Raw genomic sequence first — 18,762 nt, 5'->3', positions numbered from 1 at the left:
TTATCTATGCCAACTGTCAAACTTCTCAAAACTACTTCGGACTTTCAGATTCGGCTTTCTCAAGCCACCATAAAGTTTGTCTACAAACTTTTCTTTTCTAGTTGTATCGTTTAGTATTGCTTGATACTATAAACCTGCGACCAGAAGGAATGAGCTGAAACTCTGAGTGTAGGGGATGAGCAGTGTCACTTACAAATGAATTGGGAATTCTCTTTAGCTGCCTGGTGTACACAGCCTCCGGATTAGATTAGATAGAGAGTTTGAAAGCATAGCCTAGTATATAACCATCAACTGTCTTCTAAATTATATAGTTTTTTGGGAACTGTATTGTTAATGTGTGTCTCCATTTATCGTTTTACTCAGTTTTCACTAGACTATGTAGGTCTATTCCAGGGGTGTGCAAACTTTTTGGGCCGAGGGCCAGATGCAAAAAAAAAAAAACATTGTCCCGGACCAAATTTTACATACATCACACAGACACGCGTATATATATATATATATATATATATATATATATATTCCTACTGAAAAAACAGCTTAAACCAGCCTAGGCTGGTCACACACACACACGCACATATATATATATATATATATATATATATATATATATATATATATATATATATATATATATATATATATATATATATATATATATACATATACATATACGCTACCGGTCAAGAGTTTGGGGTCAGTTTTATTAATCTTTTTATGCTTTTTTTTAAAGGAAAATTATTCAGTTCATAAAGGCTACATATATTAAATGTAGAAAAATGTTAAATTGTTAAATATTTATTTAAAAAAAAAATAACTGGTTTCTTATTGTATGTAGTTTCAAATAAAATTATTATTCCAGACATTATTGCTTTTAGTACTATTACCATTAATAATAATAATATTAATAATAATGACAACAATAATAATTAATATTAGTGATCTCTGAAGGATCATGTGACTCTGAAGACTGAAGTAATGAAGCTGAAAACTCGTCTTTAAAAATGATTAAATTAAATGATCAACTACTTTTAAACAGTTATTTTATAGTGCAACATTTCACAATTTTACTGTATTTCTGATGAAATAAATGCAGCCTTGGAGAGCAGGTGAAGCTTATTTTAACATATTTAACAATCATACTGACCCCAAACTTTTGACCAGTTGTGTATATAATATTTTACAAGTGAAAATGTGCACTTTGATTTTGACACCCTCAGACATAGTCACCAAATATAAATCAGAGAGGTCATACTTTCTCATACAGAGCCTCATTTCAGTTGTCAGGTTTTGTAAAAATCTATCTACTGAATTAACCAATCTATTAAAGAAACGTTGGCTAGAATTTTGCATTATAGGCTTAAATTATAGAGAGACAGCATATGAACCGAGACTGCATCAGATCATGAAGCAGATCAATGTTGATCTTTCTTTCAAGCTGTCAGTGCAGAAATGAACAAAACAACAGGCCTAATACAACATATTTTAAGATTAAAATATGGAAAAATTATCAGATGGTAATTCACCTGAAGCTTTAACAATAGCCACGGGCAATGAATGAAATGAACATGGTCAACTCATCTCTTCTATCTTTCTCATTATCTTCTTTTCACCGCTCTGGAGAGAGGGGTCTGGATGCAGACCTGGTGCAGTGCAATCTGAGCTGCATCCAATGCTTTTTAATGGGCTGACCTAACCACACCCCTAACCCTACCTCTCACAGTGACGTCATTCCCTCCATTTGACTGCATTGTGTCTGACATTGCATCGCTGAGTGATGCATTCTCAGCTTGCATCATAAAGGCTGCATCCAGATACTATTGGCTCTGGAACCTATTACTCTGACCTTTTACTAGCACACTGGAGAAAACAGTGGTGATCAGAGATCAGGATTGATGGGACGGATTGTAGGTTAATCTGTCTGAAGTATTTGGGAGAAACAGGGTTTCCCAAGATCGTGAGAAAGGTGAGGGAATGAGCTGAGAGTGAGTGAGGGGGAATTGATTGGTTTTGCTAATGAGAGGATTTTGGTAGGTTGTTAAGAACTGTGTACCTAATATTCATGTTTAACATCAGATGACAGTTTGTACAAAAACTGGAAAGAAGCAAACCAATCTGCGGGTCACCATTTGTGCAAATTCTCAATCTTGGAACTAATTCTGAATACAGTTTTTATTTACATCAGAAATTCTTGAGGGAATTTTGGAGATGGTTTATTAATGCATGTACATTGCACTAGAGGGCAGTGTTATGCAGCATTATTGGGAAAAGATGCAATCTAGCATTTCTTAAAATGAAAATTTACTTACCCTCAAGAGTTTCCAAACCTTTATGAGTTTTTTTTTTTTTTGTTGTTGTTAAAAAAGAAGATATTATGGAGAATGGTGGAACCTGGTAGGTATATTAACGTCCATACAGAGAAAAATGGGTGGGTGAGATTTGATCAATTTGATTGGCCGTCTCAATCATTTTGACAGCCACATGGGCCTTATACGATTTTTAATTTTTTTTATTTCTCTTACCGTAAGCAGATTTTGCATTAACAGTTTTTAAAATTGTCATTTTTGAATGCATCTTAAATAGATTATATTTTATAATAAAATATTAGAAATATATAGTTGAATGTGTTAACAAGTTGTTAACAAGTAATCCACTCCTCCCTCTTCTCAGAAAACAAAAGTGAAACTGTTCGCAGTCTCTTTCTGCATATAGAGCTGCGTTCAGAGGTGAGTGCGTCAAAAAAGTTTTATTTGCACCATCCACCGGGACTCTTTGTGTATTTATTTCAGCGTTGCAAAATTAATAATCTATCTTTGCGAGGGTGTAATGTGTAAGACACTGTGCATACAGCAAAAGATATTGTTTACTCTAATTGCAAATAGCGACACTTTCTTATTAGTTTTAGGTAGGCTAGAAACATGTTGACATTAGCTACTATTTGTGGTTGTAATATTTAGTAAGAATCAGACGTCCTGCTGTCCCTAATGACAACTGTCTCGGTTTTAGAGCAAATAAAAAAGTATAATCTATATCAATCAGAATCGCTGTGGGATAATAAAAAACTATAAGTAACCCTCCATTTTTACCAGTTATTCTCACCAACAGGGGGCTGTTGCCAGATTGGGCGGTTTTTAATGTATTTTTTCGGGTAAAAAATGACATACGCGGGTAGTGAAAATTTGTGCGGTTTTGCCCTCATACACCTGTTTTGATCTCCCAAAGAGATGCCATAGCCCCCGTTCTTCGCATACATATGATTAGAACAGTGTAGAAGCGCTGTTTGGTATAAACCACTCGCGTTGCCAGCTTATTAAATAGATTTAGAAGAAATATATATATTTTTGTATCCAATCAGTTCTCTGACAATGCCTAAATTCATTTTAATAATGTACCTACTACCTTTATGAATAGAGCCAAAATAACTTAATGTTATATTCAATCTTATTGACAAATTGCAAGCGAATTATTGAGCAAATTACTAAATAACATTTTTTATTCACATATGAATTTATTTGTGTCTAGAGTTTTGAGGTGCTTGGATCAATTCTTTTCGCTTACTGTTTTTCCTACAGTGAAACATCTGAGTGCTTCTGAAAGTCAAAGAACAAAAATGGCGGAATCCTCCGACAGTCAAAATCCTTTCAACTGTCCGATTTGTCTTCATCTTCTGAAAAATCCAGTCACTACAATTTGTGGTCACAGTTTCTGTATGGACTGTCTTAATGGATTCTGGGATGGGGACGATCAGAAGGGAGTTTACAGCTGTCCCCAGTGCAGGCATTCATTCACCCCAAGACCAGATCTTTGCCGAAACATTGTGCTGGCTGCAGTTGTAGAAGGAATGAATATTAAAGCACCAGAAAAAGATGCAACAGAAAAAGCATCCGTCTCTCCTGTTTTGAGTTTTGCTGTGTCTGGGGATGTGGAGTGTGATATCTGCACTGAGACCAAACTAAAAGCCATTAAATCTTGTCTAGTGTGTTTGGCTTCTTACTGTGAATCTCACATCCAAACTCATTATACATCTCCTGCGTTAAAGTGGCACAAACTGGCCAATGCCTCACCATGTCTACTGGACCAGATCTGCTCTCAACATCATAAGCCTCTGGAACTGTACTGTTGTCAAGATCGGCAGCTGATATGTATGCAGTGTGCTCTGATTAACCACCAGAACCATAGCATGACTTCACCTGAAGCAGAACGACAAAACATCCAGGTCAGAGGCTACTGATTTTTCTTCATCATAGTACAGTATATAGCACTAACATAAAATGGTTCTGCTTACTGAGTTGTTTCAAAAAGATGTTTCTTCGTTCAGAACACGTATTTCTTAAAATATTATCATAATAATAACTCTGTTTTGTTAGTCGCCTAGTACAACAGCCTCCATTAAATAAATTTTTATTACAAGTTTATAATGTAAAAAATTATAATAATCTTTACAGGAACAGCTGAAGTTAAAACAGGCTGGTCTACAAGAGGACTTGCTTCAGCGAGAGGTAAAGGTGAAGGAACTAAAACAAGCCAAGGACTTTTACAAGGTGAGAGCATGTTAGCATGTTTTAGTTCAAAATTTTACCGGTATGTTGCAACATTAATTCAAAAAAAGTTCAAAACAACATCAAATTCTTTGGTAACAATTTTAACTCATTCTTGTCATAAATGGAACACTTCCATAAAGTTTTTCAAAAGGTTCCATAAAAAAACAGGCTTTGAAAGTGCTATAAATTTCTTATTATTAATTAGGAGTTAATGGTTATGTACACGTGATATTATTAATAATGGTTTTGTACACTTTTTTTTTTAAAAAGCATGTTTTTTATTGCATATATTGCAAGTATTTTATTGCATATATGTATATTCATTTTGAAAATGAATATTTTTCTCCATTTCTCAGTGAAAATAGGCAATGTATTTTGGTGCATTTAAACAAAACTGAGATATTAAACAGATATATTTATTAAAATAATATTTTAGTCACCAAACATATTTAGAAATGGAAAGATAAAACAATTAAATTCAAGCAAAATATTGCAAAAATAAATGACAACCTACAAAATTTCAACGAAACTTTTCAATTATTTGCTTCTCTTGATTTTTTTGCTTGTTTTTAAATTTGTATTTAATATTTTTCTATAACATGTACATTTGGCTGTACTAGTTTTTGGGCCGTCATTATAAGTTATTTTGTTAGATAAGCTTCAGATTTGGCTTCAGTACTGACTAATCTAATGTATATGCACAAATATAATATTATATAGCTTCCTATTAAAAACATGAAAAGACAGATTTGTGAGGGGTGTACTCATATATGCTGGGCACTTTATATACACTTTTAATAGTTGCAGATCGAAAAAAAACCGGAAGCAAATAAAGAACAGTTTCATTACAAAAATAACTGTATATTTTGTATACAGTAGAACTGTAAGTGTCACAGTTGTTGTTGGGGAAAGGACAAGGACTCAAATGCAGAACTAAAATGGGTATATAATATTTATAAAATAAAACAAAAGGAAAGCAAAAACAACCTAGAGGAGGAAAACATTTAAAAAATAAGAAAGAAACAACACGAGCCATGTGCTCACATAATACAGGACTAGAACACACAGCCAATGAGAGAACCCATTAACTGCGTGTTCACATGAAATACAACACTAAAGCACGCGGCCACAATGTAACCACAGAGCCACCTGCTTTGACACAACACCAAAATGAGACAGAATTCAAGACACGAGTACACAATAAATAAAACACTTATCATGCACAGCACGCCACCGAAAAAACAAACACAAACATGAGAGCAAGCAAGCATGTGCAAACCAAGCCTCCTCGGGAGTGTGCGTGTGCTCGCTACAAAGACACGAGTGCACAGCTCACTTGAGGCCGCGCATTTACAACAACATGAGGCACCAACCAAGACAAGATAAGTGCTCGGGCTGAGAAAACTCGAGCCGAGCATGACATACATGACAAGACAGGACAAGTGTCTGGACTCTGCCACCAAAACAAGAATTAACAAGACCGAAGTGGCAGAATCCTGACAGTATGTGTAAAGTCCTTTAAACAAACATCTTTTTAGAGTGTCTAAATGCAATCATTGGGCTGTTAAAATAAATAGTTTGCTAGAAGTTTGTCTTCTTCTTTGTCTTCACAGCGCTCTACACAGGCTGCAGTGGTTCACTGTAAGGAGATGTTTACTGAGCAGATCAACTCCATGGGGAAACGACGAGCTGGGATAACAAAAGTGATCAGAGCTCAGGAGAATGTAGAAGTAAGCCGCGTTGAGGATCTTATACTTACTCTGGAGCAGGAGATCAGTGACATGAGGAAGAGACATGATGAACTGGGGCAGCTTTCACACATAGAGGACAACATATGTTTCATTCAGGTATCTGGGTGTGTTTTAAGTTCAGTAGTTTTATGCTGATGCTTTTTTTTTTTTTTTTTTTTAATTATGATTCGACAATTTTTGAAGACTTCTGTTTCTAAATTCAGTTCTAATATTTTTAGGGATAAGCAAATTTAGTTCTGCTAATGTTGGAATATCCTGGGAGTAATATTATAGGCACATTAGTATTATTAAATATAACAATAATTATAACTTTAACTATGCATTACTGTAGTGAAGTGAGTAATATTAGGTATGGTTACCCATACACAGAATGGGTTCTATGAATTAAACTCATCCACACTGACTTTGAATTATTCATTTTTTTTTTTTAGAATTTCTCATCTATTTCCGACTACCAATATTCAAGCTTGTGCACCATGTCCATCAGCCAGCATCTGACATTTGAGCAAATAGAAGCAATTGTCAGTGAGCTAAAAAGCCAACTAGATGATCTCTGTGAACAAAACATTGTGAGGATATCAGAGAAAGGTAAAATAACATGCTTTTGGCTGCTAGCTACTTGTATATTTCTGAACTTTGTTTGCTTAACTTTGTTATCTTGTTCAACTCAAACAGAAATGCTGGGGTGTTGCTTTCCAGTTTGAAATTATTTAAGTGGTATTTTGCATGTTGTTTTGCTATTGGTGCTTTTTGACTGGTAGTATAACAAAATATATCAATTCAAAAAACATAATGCCAACACAATCTCACGGCAATTCGTAACTTTTTGATTTAGTGGCTAATTCGTATCAATTCGTTCAATCTAATTCATACAATAAAGTACGATTTGCTCATCACCCACTGACAGTTAAGTTTAGGGGTGGGGTTGGGTGCCACACCTCCATTTTAAAATCGTACATTTTCGTTTGTCTGAACTCACTAAACTGACAAAACGTAAAATACTTTCTCATGAGATCAGGCTGGAAATGCAGTGTTGATTGCTGTTTCAACAGTGTATCAACAGGCTAATGATTGACTGAAGTCTAAGGTATCATGTGGTCAGGATGTGAAACAAAACAAAAAAAATCACCTTTTATAGATCAACAATACAATATTCCAAATAAGTAACTTTAATAGATAAATTAGATAAAAAGTATATTAAATAGATTTTAAACCTGTTCCATAGATTCAACCAAAATTTAATATCCTCCTATTAATTACTCGCTTTCATGTTGTTTTAATCCCCTTAAACCTTCATTATTTTTTGTAACACAACTTATGATATTTTAGATCGATAAGTCATGAGACTCTCATGATGTGGTAACAAATTTTGCATATTTATCTTAATAGTTCCTGCTGTCCACATACTGGTGAAAAATGAAAAAGCCACAAACTGTAAGTCAAACTTTTTTTTATGAAAAGAAAAACTTAAATCATGCAAACACTCTATTTACAGGTATGTGCCAAAACATTTGAATATCGAGTGAAAGTCCATTTATTTCAATAATTTTTTTCAAAAAGTGAAACTTGTAATTATATTAGTTCACTTCACACAAATTGAAATATTTCAAGCCTTCATTTCATTCAATTTGAATGATTATGGATTAAAGATGAAAAAAAGTCAATCTAGTCCACTAATTAATGCAAAGCCTTAAAAAATTGACTCAGTCTGGCTTAGTAGGTTTCAGAATCATGGGCAAGACAGCTGACTTGACGGTTGAGCAGAAGACCATCATTGGAATCCTCCATAAGGGGGAAAAGTCTCAAAAGGCAATTGCAAAAAAAACCGGATGCTCAGAGTGTGCAGTATCTAAGTATATTAATAGAGTGTTAAAAGGGAAAAATGTGGCTGGAAAAGGTGCATTGGTATGACCGCAGCCTTAAGAGGATTGTCAAGCAAGGGTGACTGAAGCTGGTTTCAGAGCATCAAGAACCACCACATACAGACGTCTGTATGACATGGGCTACAGCTGTAGAATTCCATGTGTCAAGCCACCCCCGAACCAAAAACAATGATAGAAGCGTCTGTGCTGGGCTAAAGAGAAAAGGTACTGGTCTGTTGCCCAGTGGTCCCAAGTCCTCTTTTCAGATGAAAGCAAATTTTGTATTTCATTTCAAAAATCAAGATTCCGGAGTCTGGAGGAAGAGCAAAGAGACACAAAAGTCAAGGTGCTTAAAGTCCAGTGTGAAATTTCCACAGTCAGTGATGGTTTGGGGTGCCATGTCATGCTGGTGTGGGTCCATTGTCTTTTATCAAGTCCACAGTCAACGCAGCTCTATACCAGGACGTTTTAGAGCACTTCATGCTTCTTGCTGCAGACAAGCTTATTGGAGATGATGATTTTACTTTCCAGCAGGACTTGGGACCTGCACACAGTGCCAAAGCTTTGTGCAAGCGATGTAAAGGTATGTTTAAGGACCATGGTATCCCTGTTCCTAATTGGCCAGGAAACTCACCTGACCTTGACCTCATTGAAAATCTATGGGCTATTGTCAAGAGGAAGATGAGCGAACAAAGACCCCGAAATGCAGACAAGCTGAAGGCCGATATCAAAGCAACTTGGGCTACCATAACACCTTAACTGTGTGAAAGGCGGATTGCCTCCATGTCACACCACCTTGATACTGTAATTAGGGACACAACACCACTTGAAATATTTCACTTTGACTTGAAATATTTCACTTTGTGTATAGTGAACTAATTTAGCACACAAGTTTCACTTTTTGATATAAATTTTTGAAATACATGGACTTTCCCTTGATATTCATTTTTTTGGCACATACCAGTATACTTACAATTTCTTCTTTTTTTCATTTGTTCAGATTTGCCATCCCAGCCCAAGACCAGAGAAGAGTTCCTAATATGTACGTATGAGGCTTTTATTTAAAAAAAAAAAAAGTTAATTAAAAGGTGTAAAATAAGGTGACTGAGAAGCGACATGCTCTGTTCACTTTGCATTGACCATGACATTTTAAAGTATTGATATGTTTTGGCGTGTTAAGACCAAGACCATTAAGACAGCATTCTTAATTCAAAAACATTTGATGTGAAGGTGTGTCCTTGAGAACCTGCTATGACATACTTTAAACATACTTTAGCTATGACTTTAATGAGTAATATAGCTTCATGACCATAGCAATCTGGGTTTATGAAAGAGAGCATTCAATAGACAATGCAGAATTATGGCTACATTAGATTAAAGTATTATATAGGATATTTTAAAAATAAAATTCTATATAAACAGTGATATTAAATGATCGGTTTCCCAATTAATGCTATACCAGCTAGTTTTCCTTACATTTTAATAACCTATAACTTATTATCTTCTTAATAAACATCTTTACCTACACTAACTTTTTTTTTTGCTAAATATGGGCTGAATTTAAACAAACAAATAAAATGTAGTAGTGTTCAACTTATTTTGTTTGTTTAAATTCAGCCCAAATAAATTGTTTGCAACCACTTACCTTAAAAAAATGTAAATCCAACAATTCACTTTTTAGTCTAAAATTTAAACTAAGCTTAAAATTTAAAAACAGACTTATTAATTAATGAAACTAATATTTAACTTATATAATCATACTTAATTAAACATTAAAGACTAGCATAATTTAGATGAAATTTGATATATTCAATAATTATCCAGTATTTTCCAAAACATATCAAACCTGTGAACTGAACTCCATATATGCTTTTTCAAATTGACAATTCTACTTTCTTTTTATTGTTAGATTCCTCTGATCTGAATCTGAATCCGTCATCATCCTGTAATGGGCTTTCTGTGAGCAGCAACAAGTCTGTGTCAAGGAATTATACTCAACAGCACAACCTTTTAAACCAGGGATTGTTTGGTCCACGCCCAACATATTTAAATACATACCAGAATTATACATACCAGGTGTTGTGTAATGAAAATCTGTCAGGTCGCTGTTATTTTGAAGTTCAGTGGACAGGAAAAGGTTGTTCTATTGCATTCTCGTATGACCAGTTTCAGCAGGGAGGGGGAACTTGTAGATTTGGCTCTGACAACAGATCCTGGAAATGTGACTTTCCAACAGCAAATGTTCTGGTATGGCATGAGAACCAACAGACTAGCATTTCCTGGGTCTCTAAAATTGGAGTGTTTCTTGATCAAGAAGTAGGAATTGTGTCCTTTTACATTGTCTCTGATAAAATGACCCTCCTGCACCAAATCCAGACCACATTCACTGAGCCCCTCTACGTAGGGTTTTCTTTTCAGGATTGGGAAGATTACTCATCGGTGACCATTTGTGATCTACCATCTGAAATGCAAAATTAGTAATGGCTCATGGCTAGTGAAAGTTAGTAGACACATAATAGTTTAATTAACAGCCAAAGGAAAAGAAATCACTTAAAATGCACAACAAATCATATTACAGTAAACAGTGTATGAACTATTCTATTCTATTCTATTCTAAAACTATAGTGTGCCCTGACCCAGATTTTATACCACAATAAATGTTTGTTAGATGCTTGAAGTTTATTTTGACTCTGCTGAACCCAGTGTGCTGCCGTGCACTTTGTGACTGGTATACTTTAATTAATGTCTATATTAAGATCTTCGGCATGTCCAAATCAATGCCTTTTTGTGGCGTGCATTATACTGCAGGTCTGTTGAATGTTGAACCGCAAAGAGAAAGAAATACATTCTCTGTCTAATAACAGTATTACTAACTAAATATGACTGCTGGCAAATGTCTTAATAATAATAATAATAATAATAATAATAAAGACAAGATTATATTAAAAATGTAATGTTGAAATACAAAATTTGATCAATAATGTTAACTGTAGCATAATCAGAATAATTGGCAATGGTCAGTGAATAATTAGAAAAAAAATGTGTTTTTTCTTTGTGGCATTTACAAATCTGTAATGGGCTATCAAAAAAGAATTGTTTCAAAATGAATTCTTTGCTTTGTAGAATATCAGCCGCTGTTTCTTTTGTTATTTGGTGTGGATGTGTCAAAAGGTTGGTTGTTCCTATATTTTTGTGAGATCCACTAAGTTTCAAAATATTACACTTGCTGTTGTTGCTACTTATATTTCCAAGATTTTTGTGTGTTATGGAATGTTTTTTTTTGTGCTGTGGTGTTGTGAATTGTATTTTTCCAATATTAAAAATAAATCTAAACATCATTAGATCTCTGTCTTGATGTTGAATTCTCCACCTGCATGTAATTGTTTTGAAGATTGTTGTATTTATATCAGATTAAAGTAGTATACTTGAATGTTTGCTGTGGCAGCTGTCAACCAGTGTTGGCTAAGGTACTTCAAAAAAGTCAATAGTTATTCATTTTTACATCATTAAAATTGTATTTTAAAATACTTTTCTAATCATTTTGTCTGAAAAGTAAATTAGTCAATAGGTAATTTAATTACTTGACACAACAAAATAAATCTCAAGGCATATATATATATATATATATATATATATATATATATATATATATATATATATATATATATAATATATATATATATATATACATACATACATACATACATACATACATACATACATACATACATACATACACACACACACACACACACGTATGTATATATATATATATATATATATATATGTACATATGTACATAAATACACACACACACACACACACACACACACACACATATATATATATATATATATATATATATATATATATATATATATATATATATATATATATATATATATATATGTGTCAACATTTGAAGTGGATCAAACAGTTTTTAAAATTGTCCTAAGATAAGAATGGGTGTTCTTCAATAGTTTAGGAAAACCTCGATGGAAGCTGACTATCCACTTAAAATATTGACTTCTGTGTGTGTATATATACTGTATATATATCAAATCAGTGAATCAGTTTATCAATCATTAATTGCTTCTTAAACTTCTTAAGCTATTGTGTGTGTGAGGGATAGAGAAAGAGATCAGAGATTTAGAATGAATGACATTAAATGATTTCGTTTTTAAATTAAGCATTCATTTTATTTTAGCTTTCCTCATCATCATCACCAAACTAAAGACTTGAGGAAGAGTTATTAAATATAGGCATATCTATAAATAAATATCTCATTTTATAGATAGGCTGCATCCACCAAGTTCACAAGCTGAGCATTGTCCAAGCTACCCTGCTGAAAAATCCAGCTTAAACCAGCCTAGGCTGGTTGGGTGGTTTTAGATGGTTGACCAGCCTGGTTTTAGAGGGGTTTTGGCCATTTCCAGGCTGGTTTTCAGCCATTTCCAGCCTGGTCTTAGCTGGTCAGGCTGGAAAATGACCAGCTAAAGACCAGCTTTTTTATGCATGTTTTTCCTGCATTTACACTATTTTGACCGCCAGGTGTTGCTGTTCTTTTCTCTCATCATCATCATTTCTGCAAAGCAGCTGTGTGGAGCAGGTGTGTCAGTGTCGAGGGGGGTGTATTTAAATAATTCGGTAAGTGTTCATTATTGCCCATCATTATGGGAAATGCGACTTGATCTTTCGGGAACCATACTGTGTTCAGCCTGTGTCGTTTCTTTCAAACTTTCAAATGGTTTCGACGCTCCTTTTTAGTTGGATATATAAGTATTGCCCAGTCCCACGTGTAGTGAGGAGACGAATTGAAGTTGAATGGAAGTAAAGTTTGACCTGAAGTTTTTGACTAGGTATGTTATGATAGGACATTGGGGAAAAGTTAGTTTTATATTTGCACATTTGTTAATTTTAAGAGTTCTTATATTGTTTACCATGCTAATTTGAATATTTGGTCTGAAATCGTATTTAACCATGACTTCTTAACAATATTAGCACAATTTAATTGACTGTAAACAAATGTTGTACTTTGATAGTCATTGGCTGCTAATATTTCACTGTTTATAATTTGCAAATAATACTTTTATGAAATTATATTATTAAGGACAACGTTTGAATATAAAACCAACATGATCTCAATTAGGACAGGTACACATGAAATGTGGTGCACTTGCTGTCGTATCTGTTTGTTAGAGAATCGAGAGAAAGAAAAACATGGTGGATTTGATAAGACAATTCTGAATTAATTTATTTTTTGATTTAGTCGACAATTTTGTCAACAGTGTACCTGTATAACTACGTGCATTATGCTTATTTTAACGTAAGAGCATCAGCAAGTTTTACTCAAATGTCCGAGGCTTTTTTGTTAATACAATAGTTTATACTTTCCTTAAATTGCGAAGTAAAGTGGATAGTAGCAACAATGAATATTGTGTTAAAATATTTTGTAAGTTTTTCTTATTTTTATAAGCTTCAAAATGAAATTTGACTAATTTATCTTTTTCTTCAAATTTTTTTTTACAGCTGCAAAATGGCAGAATCATTGGATGATCAAAATTTCTTTAACTGTCCGATTTGTCTTCATATTCTGAACAGCCCAGTCACTACATCTTGTGGTCACAGTTTCTGTATGGACTGTCTTAATGAATTCTGGGACCGGGAAATTCTGAAGGGCATTTACAGCTGTCCCCAGTGCAGGCATTCATTCACCCCAAGACCAGCTCTCAGCAAAAATACCGTTATTGCTGAAGTTGTGGAGAGAATGAAGATTAAGGAAACAGCAACGGTCTCTACTGTTTTGAGTTTTGCTGTGTCTGGGGATGTGAAGTGTGATGTCTGCACTGAGACAAAACTAAAAGCCATTAAATCTTGCCTGACATGTTTGGCTTCTTACTGTGAATCTCACATCCAAACTCATTATACATCTCCTGCGTTAAAGTGGCACAAACTGGCCAATGCCTCACCACGTCTACTGGACCAGATCTGCTCTCAACATCATAAGCCTCTGGAACTGTACTGTTGTAAAGATCAGCAGCTGATATGTATGCAGTGTGCTCTGATTAACCACCCGAACCATAGCATGACTTCACCTGCGGCAGAACGACAAAACATACAGGTCAGTTGACTGAAATAGAGTAAAATTTGTCACTCAGATACAGATAAATTATATATCAGATAAACACTTTTTCTTTTCATTAACTTCCTGGTCATCTGAGCCGTTTAAAATAATTTAATTTAAATATTGTTCTGGACAGTAATGCCAAATATTATAATAATTATCATAAGTATCTTTTATTGAAATTTAAAACAAATGAAGGTCTGTAGTCACTCATGTCAAACAAGACCTTTGTCTGCCACTTGTGCAGAAGTATTGGACATAATGTATTAGAAATTACAGATCATATTAGTTACTGAGATTGAGTTATTGGCTCACTCCATAATGGAAGATTTCATCATTTTCTCAGCCTCCTGTTGGTCCAAATGTAAGTTAATCTTTGAAATTGAAATGAATATATTTTTTATTAAGATTTGTGTTGCTCTAACTCAAAGATATCAAAAATAAAATAATCCAGATGAGTTGAATGATTTAATTTAAGACTTCTAATGACATATTTGAGACACTTACAAATAAACAAACTATCAGCAAACCTAAACAGAACCACAAACTACTCAACCTGCTTGATGTGCATAGACAAACCTCATTGGTTCTTGGGACGCAGGTACGGTTGAAAAAAAGCCAGGATGGCATACAATTGGAAATGCATCAGCGTGAGATGAAGGTGCAGGAATTAAAAAAAGCTGTGGCCTCCCATAAGGTAAACTGAATGATTGTAGTACTCTGTAGTTATTATAAGAATTATTTAACTTGTTGACTTGATTATTTTACGGTTAGTAAAGGGGGCTTTACCATGTCATTTAACAGCGCTCTGCAGAGGCAGCAGTGAATCACTGTGAGCAGGCTTTTACAGATCTGATCAGCTCCTTGGAAAAAAGACGAACTGAGATAACAAAGATGATCAGAGCTCAAGAGAAAGCAGAAGTGAGTGAAGTTGAAGTACATGTGAAAACACTGGAGCAGGAGATCAGTTACTTGAAGAAGAGGCATGATGACCTGGAGAAGCTTTCAAAGGTCAAGGATGACATCCATGTCATTAAGGTACCTGCCTGTTCATCTTTAGAAAATGTGTTTGTTTGAGGGCTGATTTGAGTTTTATTGTTTGACGCAAAATCACATCCAACTTGGCCTTCCTAAATTTGTGGGATCAGTCAGTTGAGAAGAAAATTATTCTAAGCAGACAGTATAGATGAACAGTGTATGATGGAGTTATCCATCTTAATAAAATCAGGGAAAGAAAACTAAAAACAATTACAAAATTCATCATGATGATAATAATAGAGCAATTTGTCCCTTTACGTTATCTACATTCATACAACAACTGTTTACAAAATTAGGGTGAGTAGACATATTTATAAACCGACATGAAACTTAAGGTTTTATAATAGAAATGCATTAGGTTGAATAGAAGTTGTACTCAATCAATTTGTACCAAAAAAAAAAAAAAAAAAAAAAAAATAAAAAAATAAAAAAAAAAAAAAAATATATATCATATAATATATATAATATATATATATATACTATATATATATATATAATATATATATATATATATATATATATATATAGTATATATATATTCATATTTTCTTAATCGTCAAAGGGTCTTAAAACGTCTTCATTTTTACTTAATGAAACCAGCAGAAACCCAGTTATAAGTGGGATCAGAAGGAAAAACATGCCATTTCAACCAACAAAAGTAATTGAGCTATAATGTCAGAAAGAGACAAAATCTGAAGTCAAAGACCTTTTTTGAAATATTAGAATTTTTTCTTCTTCATTTCCATGTGCAGAATTTCCTCTTTCTTTCCCATTACTGGTGTTCCGACATGTCCAAGATGTCTGTCAACCAGCTTCTGACATTTGAGGAAATACGAACAATTATCAGTGAGATGAAAAGCCAACTGGACGTTCTCTGTAAAGAAGACTTTGTCAGGATAACAGAGAAAGGTGGGAGGGCTTTTAAAGATGTTTGTTTAAATCTAACTAGTTGTTTAATTAAACAGAACAGTTGTTTAACTTGTTTAATTCTAACTAGTCCTTTATCCAGTTGTAACTTAATCGACGCCAAGAAGGAATTGAAAAGCAGATTTGTAACTCTTTTTATAATTTGTAGCACATCTTTCACAATATACAGCGAGCAGACTGATTGTCACATTTTGCATGCTTTTCTTTATAGTTCCCACAGTCCATGTAATGGTGAATAATAAAAAGACCAAAGAGTGTAAGTCATTGCTTATTTTTAAAAATCTCACAATAAACAAAAACACTGATCGTAGAATATTTATACAATGTTTTGATTTTGTTTAGATTTTCCATCTCAACCCAAGACCAGAGAAGAGTTCCTGATATGTAAGATGCTTTGCAGTTTACATGAAGTAGAAATGTGTGCTGAAATCAAATACATAAAATTTGTTCAGGCTGAAGTCAGTAGAACTAAAGATTTGCATCGATTCAAATTGCATTATGGGACCTTGATAACTTTGAATGTTCAATAGGTTAAACTACATTATTGTTATTTTACTTTAACATGATATACAGGTATTGTCTTAAATTACAGCCTGATCTCACAAGGAAAGTAACTATTTTACACATTGTCAAAACAGTGGCTAATTTATACAAAAAAATACAATTTGATATGAAAATGTAACATATTTCTATGGACAAATGCACCTAAAGCTAATTGTGGTCGTACAAATTCATACGAATTGGCCACTAAATCACAAAGTTAAAAATTGTGGAGAGATTGCTTGTAAATGAAGGAACAGAGACTTAATAATGAGCTGCCAGTACTGTCTTATTTCTTTTACAATATCCTGGTTTGTTAATATTGTCAATTTGTAGAGTTTACCTGTCTTGAGAATTGATCATGGTCTCAATGCAATTGAAAGGTTTAAATAAACACTTGTGAATGACAAACTATGGAAAACTTAAGAGATATTTTACAGTGGTGTGGTGGTATTAGTAAACAATGATATACTGTAGATAAGGTCAAATTAATTAAATGATTGTAGAAGTTTATACATGATGTAAAAGAGTTTTTGGTAGTCTAATTCTAATTTTGTTTTATCAACAGATTCCTCTGATCTGAATCTGAATAGCTCCTCAGTCTCTGGTAGCCTTACTGTGAAAAACGACAAGTTTGTGACGAGGTGCTATGGTGGTTATGGGTATGGGTGTGGGAGTGACCAGGTGTCGTGTAAAGAGCCACTGTCTGGACGCTGTTATTTTGAAGTTCAGTTGGCAGGAAAAGGTTGTTCTATTGCATTCTCATATAACCAGAGTCAAAGAGAAACTTTTGGCTTTAACAACATGTCCTGGAAATGTGACTTTCCAGCAGTTAATCTTTGCGTATGGCACAATTACAAACAGACAAATATTTCCTTTCTCTCCAAAATTGGAGTGTTTCTGGATCAAGCAGCAGGAACTGTGTCCTTTTACAATGTCTCTGATAAAATGACCCTTCTGCACAAAATCCAGACCACATTTACTCAGCCCCTCTATGCTGGGTTTTCACTTAAGGACTGGGGAAATGACTCATCAGTGACCATTTGTGATCTTTCAGTGAATAAGTAGTCAGTGATCGTAAGCTAATGGATAGTAGATACAACACCTAGCAAAAGAAAATCCCCAAAGGGATGGTTCACTGAAAAATTCAAATTCTGTCATCATTTAATCACCATTTACTAGTTCCAGACATGTTTGAGTTTCTCCTGTTAAACACAATAGAAGATATCTTGAAGAAAGCTGGAAACCTGTAAATACTGACTCACATAGTAGTATGGTCATAGGTTTTCAGCTTTCTTCAAAATATCTTCTGAACAGATTAAATGAACTCAGGTTCCTAACCACTTAAGGGCGAATAAATAGTGAGTCAATTCTCATTTTTGGGTGAAATATCTATCCCTAAAGTAAAGGGGTTACTAACTAATCTAAATAAGGTCTGTGGAAAACATAACTCGCTGATACTTGAATGATTTTTTTTTCTACAACATAAACTATACAGACTCGCATCCCAAAAATTATGTAGTAATTAGAGACGCATGTTTTGTAAAATACAATAGCTTCAAATTTTACTTTGTTGATATGGGGTTTCTAACTTAGGTTGTAGAGCGAACGGGTTAAGTATCATCTAGTTATGATTGCCAGAGATTTTATTCTACTCCTAAATTGTAAATATCTATAAAATCTTGAGAGAACAGTTGGCTAATGTTTCGACATCATCTCTACTCAATCACATTTTGAATGTGCTTTCACAAAGCTTGGCTGAAGTATAATAATGTGAATAAAGGGTTGGTCATGTAATTTTCTCCTTATTTATTTATTTATATTTTGCAGGGCTTTTTCTTCTGAAAGTGGATGAAAACTTTTTTTCTGTGGCAAGCAATTTGTCCTTTGGTGTGACTGAAACTTGACATCGTGTTGAGTTTAGCCTGTTTCAGTGATGTCCAGTCGGTTGCCAAGTTTCAGTTAATCGGGTATTTATGCTA

At 33.9% G+C, this 18,762-nt stretch overlaps 2 protein-coding genes across 2 annotated transcripts; both read left to right on the top strand.

The window, feature by feature from the left end:
* The first annotated feature begins 2,692 nt into the window (after positions 1–2,692).
* Positions 2,693–11,489, top strand: ftr80 (finTRIM family, member 80). Its single transcript, XM_056470264.1, has 8 exons — positions 2,693–2,723; positions 3,570–4,213; positions 4,443–4,538; positions 6,152–6,385; positions 6,721–6,877; positions 7,679–7,723; positions 9,152–9,193; positions 10,061–11,489. Exons 2-8 carry the CDS (start codon positions 3,608–3,610, stop codon positions 10,627–10,629), a joined length of 1,749 nt encoding a protein of 582 aa, XP_056326239.1. The 5' UTR covers positions 2,693–2,723; positions 3,570–3,607; the 3' UTR covers positions 10,630–11,489.
* A 2,198-nt stretch (positions 11,490–13,687) lies between these two features.
* On the top strand, positions 13,688–17,872 carry ftr81 (finTRIM family, member 81). Its single transcript, XM_056470267.1, has 7 exons — positions 13,688–14,272; positions 14,877–14,972; positions 15,080–15,313; positions 16,066–16,222; positions 16,452–16,496; positions 16,583–16,624; positions 17,349–17,872. The coding sequence occupies exons 1-7, from the start codon at positions 13,688–13,690 to the stop codon at positions 17,846–17,848; spliced, it is 1,659 nt and encodes a 552-aa protein (XP_056326242.1). The 3' UTR covers positions 17,849–17,872.
* The last annotated feature ends 890 nt before the right edge of the window (positions 17,873–18,762 follow it).

This window comes from Danio aesculapii, chromosome 13 (assembly GCF_903798145.1).
Source record: "Danio aesculapii chromosome 13, fDanAes4.1, whole genome shotgun sequence".
NCBI classification, from domain to species: Eukaryota; Metazoa; Chordata; class Actinopteri; order Cypriniformes; family Danionidae; genus Danio; species Danio aesculapii.
Note: the sequence above shows the minus strand (reverse complement) of the source record. Positions and strands in the feature narration are given on the sequence as shown.